A 10,884-nucleotide genomic window follows, 5' to 3' on the forward strand; every position below is an offset into this window, starting at 1 on the left:
ACCTTAGTTGTAGATAGTTAAGTGTCAATATTACATTTTAAAAAAAACCGGAGATCTTACGATATTCCATGTGACGGCTACATATTGACGAAGTTAGCCCTAACGACTACTGATCCCCTAATGTTTCAAACTATTTGTTTCCAACTTGGTTGATGTTTCAATTTGTGTTTTGCATTAGAAATCGGAAAATATATAAAATGACCTAGTTGGGATCATTACAGTCTTGTTTCAGACTTCAGTCAATAAAACCCCAATCTGTGGTATGATTACCGGTATTATAGATTAAGTAGTGTCAGTTAATAGGTGTTAATTCAGTGGAAATTAGTCAACTATGATTAGAGACATCTATTTCTGTATACAGGGATCTCTGCTTTATAAAAAGAAGCAAATCTGTAATAAAGATCAGAGCTTTATCTATTTGTTTTTCTCTTTTCTGCCTGCATTCTCTGTCATAGGTTTTTGTACACATGCAGTGTCATATTTTGAATAAGCTCTGTGGAGGGCAATGGAGAAGAAGTTCTATGTATGCATAAGGCCATGTTCTATTGTCAAAAAACAAAGTGAAAAGTGAAGAGGATAGGGAAATTTAAGCACAACCAGTAATTTATACAAGAAGCATAAGATGTTCAGGATGGAAACTTTCCAGATTACATAACTATAGATGGTTTCACAGTTTTGTCCAACGGGCAGGATGATTTCTACCTATGCTAACTATGCTAGTGCCCATAGCTCTCCAGCTTCTACCTCAAAGTTGGCATCCAACTTCCCATCTTCTGCTGCGCTGATTATATAGAAAAAACTTTCAAGAACAACTAGACGTCATTATCTTGGACCGGATAGCTCTGTGAAGGATACTGCGGCAATGGAATCATAGATTTTCTCATTTCCAAGCAACAAATCCTCCTCACCTCTCTCCGTAGGTTCATACCCATATCCTTCCAAGAACTCGGGGCCCCTCCGCAACAGCCATAAAGGTGCATCAGGGACATCCCATTCCCCTTCCAACATCTTCAATGCAACACTCATCCATGGCCTCTTGTTGGGATCATCCTGAATACACCAGAATGCCACCTTAGTCATCCTGATAACAGCCTCCCTATCAACAGTATTCTCAAGCCTCGTGTCTGCCAGATCCAGGTACCTACCTTCCAGGGCCCTGAGCATCGCCCATGCAGGGAAATAACAGAGGCGAGGATCAGAAGCAGAAGGATCAAAATTCCTTCTGCCAGACACCAATTCTAGCAACACCATCCCAAAGCTGTAGACATCACATTTTTTAGTGGCAATGGAGTGCTTTAGCCATTCGGGAGCAAGGTAACCAGGTGTCCCTCTCACTGCTGTTACAATTTGGGTTATGTCCTCGTTGAGGAGCTTAGACATGCCAAAATCAGAGACTTTGGGCATGAAATTCTTGTCCAGGAGAATATTTTGAGGTTTTATGTCTAAGTGCATAATGGGCTCCCTGCATTGCTCATGGAGATAGGCCAAGCCTCTGGCAGTTCCTATGGCAACATTGTGCCGTTGTTCCCATGTTAAAAAAGTATTGCTGTTTTCTTCTGAATTTGGACTTCCTGGGCTTCCTGTTCTGGGTGGGAACAACCACTTATCCAGAGACCCATTTTCTAAAAGCTCATAAACCAATAACCTTTTCTTACAGTATGCACAAAATCCTCTGAGTCTTACCAAGTTCACATGGCTTATACTGCCTACTGTTGCAACTTCAGCTCTGAATTCCTTATATCCTTGCCTTGGACCATCTAATTTTTTCACTGCGACTCTGCTATTATCCTTAAGAATTCCTTCATAGACTGATCCAAATCCTCCCGTTCCAAGCTTTTTGCTAAAGTTGTCAGTGGCTTCCTTGAGTTCATGATATGTGAATCTGGGGGGAAGGCCTGGAAGGGTTTTCAAGAATGCTTCCTCTTCCATTTCTTCGGGATCAAGCTCCTCACATATGTCATCCCTATTGGCTTTGCTTTTTCTCATGTGGTGAATGATTACAAAAATGATCAGGCACATGAAGAGAGCTGCTGCAGCTGAGCCTACTGTTATCCCTGCTACGACGCCATTACTGAAGGAATTCGAGGCTGAAGTAAAGATTCGTGGCATGGCATTCTGGACCTTGATATAAGCTTTGTATGTCTGGTTTGACATAGATTTCATGGAGTTCAATGGGCCAGTTGTCAGGTAACATGAAGCAGAGCTATTGTGGAAGAAGGCTGCCGTGCAAGAGCAATTGGATGAGCACATTGCCCTACAGTTATCAATAGTAGAAACATTACTCAGAGGTTGGAAGAACTCATTAAGGTAGTAATCTGCTTCATCGATAAGCAAAAAATGCTGACCAGCAGAAGTTAGGTTGCAATCCGGTTCACCTGTGCCAAAACAAATTTTAGTAACATGGATTTTCATACGCTCCTTGGATAATTTAGGTGCTCTTAAAGCTTATGATAAGCTTGTAGTAGTTAGAAAAAAGCAATTGATACTAATTTTGGGCCATATTAACTGCCAAGGGTTAAGGTTCAAATGCCAGCGGGCTATACCCTAGTTCAAGCTTAGCTGTAGAACAACTCTGAGGTAAAGGATATGCATCCATCCCTCCTGTTATGAATTCACAAGATCGAATGATAAAACCTAGCTGCTGGAGGATTGATCATGGCCTTAAAAATGATTAATATTCCACTAAATTTGCCTACTTAGTATGTACCCAGCAATAGGGTTGAGAAGTCGCCCTTTACCCAGTTGAGATTAGAAGAGGGAGTTCAGTAATTAGCGTTTGAACTCTGAGCCTCACCAATTTAGTTTTAAGAACATCTTATGACACACAATTCTGGGTGTTCTTTACTTTTAATCCTCACAGAAACGAAAAGAAAAAGAGAAAAGGAATCTGACTCACCTGAACGGCTGTAACATCCTTGGGTGACATCCAAATTCTGAATTTGATCAAAATTATCAGGAGTTCCAGAACCTGGACAGCTGCACTGGCCATTCATACAGATGCCATAAGGTCCACAAACTTTTGGAAGAACACACTTATCAGATTGATCTAACCCAAAGTCTGGAACCCATGCTGAAAAATTGTTGCTTGTGCCTGGCCATGTCGTTTGAAGAACCCTGTATGACCTAAGGTTACCATCACTGTCCAGCCTCATGAACCTGTATTGAGTGTCATTAAGGGCAGGTTCCAGATGCAAAAAATTGGTACCATTTGAGCAAGACGTAGACGAATTGGCAATAGTCTGATTGTATAAAATTTGTAATTCCATTCCTGTATACACAGCCTTGGCATTCTGAGAGGAGTAAGTGTAGAAACATGGCCTTAGAATGCCTTCATAATCCAATCCAGACAACCCCAGAGACCAATAAGGCTCATAAAACTTGCTTTTGTAGTACAGGACCATCCCTCCAGGCTCCATAACCAACTTATAGGACCCTTGGCTGGCACTAGTTGCAGAGTAATTAGATACCAATGTATTGCCCGTCTTTAGCTCCTGCCCAGGTAAGAGGGTGTGTGTGGGATGGTCCCAACTCTGCCATACAAGACTAGAACTCGAAAAAAGTGAAGAATTTGTAGTATTATAGATCTGCAAATTACCTGAAATCTGCATTGCAATGGCCTTGTTTTGGGTCTTACCAGTGCTGATATTCCAGGCCACTGTTCCATCTGTATCCTCCAATACGATATCCCCACTACTCCCCAGACTCAGGACTGCATCTTCTGCAACAGTCCTCTGCCTATTCGCTGTCCAAATCTCAGTTCCAAGATCTGAAGATGTGATATTGACACCCAAAACGATGGAGAGAATAAAATCACCAGAAGAATTAGCATTGATGAATCCAAACCCAAATCTGTAATCCTCACTCATTATGGCATTCCCCTCGCCATCTGTGACGGCCCTGAATGTCCCCTGCTCTGTACTGTAGGTTGGAAGGCTCGAATTATTGACCACAGTCCAATTGGAAGGCAACACAAAAATCCTCGCTTCACAGAGATTGATCAAACACACAAAAACCAAACCGCACAGAACTCTCAGATACCCCATGGCCCAAACTTTTACAAGCAATCATGAATTCAGTTTCCTTATCTTCTCCTTTTGGCTTTCAGATGATTTTCTGCATGCCAAATAAATCTGTGAATTTATTCATAAGTGAAATTGAGAGAAAGGTGATCTTGATGCATATAAACGCGCATTACTGTACACTAATATAACAATATTCAGACATTAAAAAAATGAGAAAATATTGTTTGCATTTATGCATACGCGCATTCTGGTCCAATGTTGCCTTTGACAATCTTGGTGTCGGCTATTATATAAATGGAAGAACCAATATTTCAGAAAAAGGATATAAATAACTGTTTTCGCTGTAACGAAGACTTCACAAGTAATCTGGTTGTCCACCCAACTGAGTAGCGTAATTGAGGGGTTTTTCTTAGTAAAATACAGTCAAGAATTTACATGAAAGGGGAGATTTCAGGAAAAAAACGTATATATATATGAAAGGCAATTCTAAATAGATAATTATTATAAAAAAATTGTTTAATAACTAATATTTTTAGATTTTGCAACCAATTTAACCATAGGTATTATTTCCAACTTCAACTTAAAGTTTTTTCTATCATTTCAATTACATAATTATTAATTGCATTTCAATAGCAAAGTGAATGTAAATTTTTCAAAGTGAAGTAGATTAATAAGATTTAGTAAGTTTTTATAAAATAAGTTTTTTTTTCTTTGTTAATGATTAATTAGAATTTATGAAAATGAAATTTCAAAAACATAAATAAACGTGAATTTTTATAAGTGGGGTAGACTAATAAGTTTTAGCATTAGATTAAATTCCTTCTTTCATATTAAAGGCTAGGAGTACTTTGGTAATAGTTTAAATAGGATAGTTACTTATTTTCAATTGATGTTATATCTATGTGGTCTTCTTCTTGCTTTTTCATAGACACATGTATTATTCCTCATGTGTCCTGTTGGGTCTCAAATCAACAGATTGGATAGGTTCTAAGGAAATGCCAACTCCTATGATCAAACCCTCCAATTGACTTGGCCAACTTATAGAGTGAACCTGTTTGGTTGTTAACTCTCTCACTTCAGCCTCTGTAGGACCTAGGCAGGTATACCTATTCACCAGTTGTCTTTAATGACCAGTGCCTTTTATAGCAGATTAAGTGTCCTGATTTGGTTTCCTCCTATCTTAGGATGGCATAAGTTCCTAGGATGGAGATATAGCAGATGAGTTCAAGATTGTTGTTGTAGAAGCTATTCGATCTATGTTTCCTACTTAGTTACTCCTGTTGCTTTAAAATAACATATGATGAATATGGTGATAAGTGTAATCTATAAATAACCAGTGCCTTCTTCGCTATTTAGGCTATAGAGTCATTATATTTTCTTTAGGACTTACTGTGCGAACTTGTGAGACAGTTTTTTAACCCACCCCTTTATGGACCTGTCGGTTATTATTTTTTTTGAGATCAATTGAATGCTTATATCATAAGTTGCTTGAATGAATTTAACCTTACCTTTAAGGGACCATTCAAGTAAGCACTGCGAAGAACAATTATAATTCGCAAGCAGAACTTTTATTTCAACCTTATAACATACAACATAAATTTCATTCAAAGAATATGAATAACCTTATCTCTTTAGATAATATCACAAGCAATTGCCAAAAAAAAAATGAAATAATCCACAACACATACGCAAAGAAAAACAACTGATCATAGCATGTATTCCATCAAAATTTGTATAACAGAAAACTTACAGGTTGTCATACATTGCTATCTTGTTCCTATGTATCTCTTGTTACCATATTACAAAAACCTCTCTCACATATATATGAGAGCAAAAGTCATTTATGAAAAGACGTGTCTTTTCAAAATACTAATTGTTAATTTGAATATTCCTAACAAACTTAAGTAAAAAGAAATTAAGAATTCCTAAATGATGAATATAATCATCTTCTTTGAAAGTCTTGATCTTAACACTCTGTTTCTTCAATTCTTCTCCTTGTGAAAGGTATTCGAAGATCATCTGGTTGACGGTAGGGGCCATGTCTTTGCTTCAGTCCAACCTTGACAGAGCCCAATCCTTGATGTTTACAAGCTCATTCCGCAAATCTTCCATGGACATTACTCCTCCTTTATAAAACGAGGGCATTCCAATAGGGCTCCCATCATCCAATTCTTTAAGATCTCGCTTTAGCATATCTTCGAATTTAACATGATCTTCTATATATGAAGTCCCTTCAGCCTTCTCCTCTAGCGTCATCACATCAACACTGCTTATCACCTCATGCAATCATGCTTTTAACCTTTCATGCTCTCTTAATGCTTTTATGGTTCCAGTGTACACCCTCCAGTAATGTTCGACATGTATAAGCATGGTGTTGAATTGGTGTTGAATTGGTGTTCAATGATGTCGTTAACCAATTTATCCATCTTTTGCTGGATATTATTTACCTATTTGGTAGCCTTATCTGCTTGATACTTCCAATACAGAGCATCAAAAACATCATCCAAGCTCTGTCCTGTGGGATATGAGGCATATTCATTTAAGGGAGTCCCTGTCTCAAGTTGTAATATTTCCGTTTGTAACTTTTGATTCTCCTCTTTAGATTTTTCATAAAAGCCCTTATAGGTAATATTTTCCCTGACCAAAAACTCTGTCTGATCCATATTTAATTTGGCTACATCCAGGTTCAACTTTGCAGTGACCCTAGGGTCAGTCTTTCCAACCTGATGAATCATGAGGTGTCCAAAGGTTTCTTCGATATCCACAATAATTGGCCTTTTTCCTTTCAGATATAATGCCCATTGTAGGAGAGCCTTTTGATCAGGATCATACCCGGAGCCTAGGAACAATTTATCTATCTCTTGAGGCAACACTTGTTGATTCAAGTCCTGCTTCTTCAAGAATCCAACAAACAGAAGTGTTGAATTTATGTCCCAACCAGAAAAGATGATAACACCAGCCTCTTTTAATATTTTCCTCCCTTTCTCAAGGGTCATATCTTTCATGAGGGTATCGATTTCATCCTGTAGTCTTTTCATCTGTTCTTCTTCTGGTCTTCCAGCCATGCTTCGTTTCACATGGGCCCCTTTATACTGGTACAAGAATGAAAGGAAATCCCTCGAAGAGGCGAATCCATCATCAACAACGAAATCCTCATGCTCTGTCATCCTTATATCAACTACATCTCTAATGTTAAATTCACCAGTGTCCACATTCACCTCTGCTTCAAAACCAGGGGGATAATCTTCTCTAGGAGAGTCAGCAGGGATACTACTAGCAGCTGATTTTGGTGACATGTGAGCCAATGGTTGACTATCCTTTTCAGTGTTGATAAAATGAAGGAATTGTGGGGGCACTCTATGCATAATTTCTACTTCATGTTGAAGTAGCTTTTTGGCTATCTCCAAAGGATCTTGGAGGTTTCCAAGTAAGTCTCCATCCACCATCCCCCTTGCTCTTTTCCATTTGAAGGCTTCCCAAGTCATTTCGCTTCTTTCTCTCAAAACCCTAGCCTCTTCCCTTTCAAGGTTCTTGATTAAATCGTCTGGCATTTTAGCCACATGTATTCTGGCTTTTAGTTTTTGTGATGCCCTGGCAGCTCTTATATATCCCTCATGATCAAAGTTCTCTCTAGGATCACCCAGAGTCATGCCATAATAATCTAATTTATTTTGAAGTAAATGATAGCTTTTTGAACTTTTAACAATAAAATCAGAAAAAACCAATAACCCTGGAACAATGGATTGTTTACCAAAATCCGTAAGATGTTTGGCACTGACAGCAGATAATTGTCTCACAATCTCTAGGCTAGCCACCCTGTTTGGTATTGTAATTGGAAGCATGTATGGCTTTCCTTCATACCCAAATACCCTGATTTCTGTATGATTAATGTGGCAATACCAGTCACCCCAGTTGTGATCAATTTGAGACTCTAGAGAGAAGTCTTTTGGCCTGACGAATCTCTTAATTTCAGGGGACAGAGTATAATCTCTATGTTGTCCAAAGGCCGCACTAAGGGGTTTCACAAAATATTCCTGAAAGTGCCAGTATTGGTTGTTCATGAATCTTTGATCCCATGCAGAAACCCACAACTGAACTGGTTTCTTCAAACCATTCTTATCATAAACTCTAATGCAGAAATCATCTGACCAGAAATTGATTTCTTGTCCACAATAAAGAATGATGTGCATCAATAAAGAGTACAATGAGAAATGGACATTCACAAGGTCTCCTTTCAACTTTTCCAACCCGTGATTTAGGGCATCTGCAACATAAGTGGCATAGTCAAATGACCTAGGGTCTTTCGATTGTAAATCAGCACACAAAACCATAACCCCAATATCCATGAGAGGATGAGCCTCTAAGCCTAATACTTGGGCTGCAACATAGTATGTATACTTAAAATACGGATGGAATTGGTTGACATCAAATGGCATCTTGTCATTTTTGCTGAATGGAACAAAGGACCCGCCCACTTTTGGCCGATGAATGGGTAATCTCCACGTCCTGTAGATGTCTTCCAAGTTAAAGAATTCTCGCAACAGTTTCTGCATATCAATTTTCTCTTCTACTTCTCAGTCTAGATCAAATACCATATCAATAGTCTGTTTGTTAATCACCACCAAGGGATTCCCTCGGTAGTCGCATATGGTTTTAGTTCTTGGATCATAGCAATCTACAAGAGCTTTCATTAATTCAACATCCACAAATACATTCGGGACTACCAATTTCCCTAAGTTTTTCTTCCATAGGTTACTTATGGGCTCAGGAGCATCCCTTCTCTTGTAACTAAACAAGAACAACTCATGTCCTCTGATTTCAGTCCATATGTCTCCCAGATGTTCAAATCTATCCTCCAATCCTTCTTCTTCACTCTTGATCTTTTTAGACCTCACATTGGATGTCGGGCACTGGTCTAGCAAATCCTGAGTCAAAGCTCTACCTTCCTTTTTCTGTCTTTTGGGCTTCTCTTCAGGGTTTAATTCTTTCCCTTTTCTACTCTTTTTAGAAGAAGAAGAAGGTTCCATAATTTCAGTAAATACGAGAAATCACACTTACTTGGAGAATTGTCTAACTCTTCTGATTGTCGTTCACGAACTTCGGCAAATTCCTTGCAACTTTCAGTCTCTTAGCATCAATCTGGTTCTTATGAAGATTCGATCAGTTCAGCTGTAATTGCATGGGCAACTTGGGCACAGTTAATGTCTCTGCGTCTATAACGGCTATTCAAATGTTTAAACTTAATTGCAGATGTGACATTCTTCACTTGGGCTTTTAACTCTTTCGCGGGAAGTACTATTCAACTGAAATGATCGTAAATCGAGTTTTCGATGAAACCCTTGTCTTCGGTCGAATACTTTGATCTTTCATCGAAAGTTCACTTTCCTTGATATCACTTCATCTGCGAATAGCCCATGTCGAAAAACCATTTTCTAGTCTCCTCGAAATCATCTTTTCCTCGATGAACTTTCTTTCGATGAGTCATTCGTAAGTTTCATCGAAATCATATTTCAATGAGTTCTGTTCTTCGGTGAAAGTTCATGCAAGCTCTTCGAAAGTCTTTTTTCTTTGATATCCCCTTTATCGATAAAACCCCTCTGTTTTTGTTCGATATAATGTTATCGATGAGATTTGCTTTTCGATGAATGCTTTTTAAGTTTCTTTGGTAGTTGTATCTCCTTGACTTCACTTTTTGCTTTTTGCTTTTCACTTTTCGATGAAACTGGAGTATCGATGAGCGGCTTTCTTCATTTATCGAAAGTGATATTCCGTTGAAGACATCTTCACGTAGTGTTTTACACGTCATGCTCTATTTCGATGAAAGTATTCTTTCGGTGAAACTCCTTTTGAGATGCTCGATATGATATTTTGGCCGATAATCTTTTAGTTTTCACGCCTATGGGAAGATTTTTTTTATTTCAAATATATTGTTCAACATGTCCTTAGTCAACAAAGCCAAAAATCCTTGATACAACAATGAATTGGAGCCTTAGTGATCTATCTTCCTAATGGTTATTGTTGCTCTTTATATTGTCAACCTTTGAGATTTATGAATGCTCGAGGCAGATATAATTTTAAGGAGAAGTTGGTGATGTCCAACTTGAGTTAGAAAGATGATTAGCATGATCTTTGGTTAGGTGTAGCCCTAAGGTGGTCCTATGTATTGTTTGAACTTAACCACATCAACGAGTAGAATACCTAGTGGATTAATATGAAAGTTAGTATAGTTTCTAATTTTAAAAAAAACATTAATAAGAGCATTCTACATTAGCAAAAAGTAAAGTATTTTGCATAACAAAATATAGACTTTAAACATAGTGAATAACTTGATTAACATCTGGTTGGATTTACCTGGCTATAGGCCTGATTGGGCTAGAGGGAGCTAAGTTATAGATTACTAGGTTAGCCTATAGCTTCCTCTTAATAAAAAAGCTTTGGTTGCACACAATATTGAAGAATCCTGTGAGGCTTCACCTCGACTCAGTCTGACATTCAGTGGATTTTATATTTAGACTATGATGGATACTTTATTTTGATGCTTTTTGAGACTTAGAACTTATATGATTTCAGGATTTGGATAACATTGCTATGATTTGGTGATTTACTTATATGCTTTATGAGATAGAACACTACATGATTGTTAGATAGGATGATATTGCAATGATAGATGTCGTTATTGAATTCGCAGGACTTTACTCTGAATATAGAACTATGATGTACGTTTAGTTTATGTGGATTGGGATGAAATTGCTTATGTGAATTTGCTTGATAAAAGATGTATTCAATCTGTGCAGATGAAAATTGTATGCAAGTAATGATGTGTATTGTTATATTATTGAATTATATTAGATATGGATATTTG

At 37.9% G+C, this 10,884-nt stretch overlaps 1 protein-coding gene across 2 annotated transcripts; it reads right to left on the reverse strand.

The window, feature by feature from the left end:
• Positions 1-625: 625 nt before the first annotated feature.
• Positions 626-4,425, reverse strand: LOC131050253 (G-type lectin S-receptor-like serine/threonine-protein kinase SD2-5). Of its 2 annotated transcripts, XM_057984444.2 has the most exons (3): positions 4,263-4,425; positions 2,897-4,113; positions 626-2,375 (listed from the first exon to the last, which is right to left on the reverse strand). In XM_057984444.2, exons 2-3 carry the CDS (start codon positions 4,041-4,043, stop codon positions 823-825), a joined length of 2,700 nt encoding a protein of 899 aa, XP_057840427.2. In that variant the 5' UTR covers positions 4,044-4,113; positions 4,263-4,425; the 3' UTR covers positions 626-822. The 2 variants fall into 2 exon arrangements, with proteins under 2 accessions (XP_057840427.2, XP_057840426.2); XM_057984443.2 differs by lacking the exon at positions 4,263-4,425 and having other exon boundaries at positions 2,897-4,213.
• Between the last annotated feature and the right edge of the window lie 6,459 nt (positions 4,426-10,884).

Source organism: Cryptomeria japonica, chromosome 1, assembly GCF_030272615.1.
Source record: "Cryptomeria japonica chromosome 1, Sugi_1.0, whole genome shotgun sequence".
NCBI classification, from domain to species: domain Eukaryota; kingdom Viridiplantae; phylum Streptophyta; class Pinopsida; order Cupressales; family Cupressaceae; genus Cryptomeria; species Cryptomeria japonica.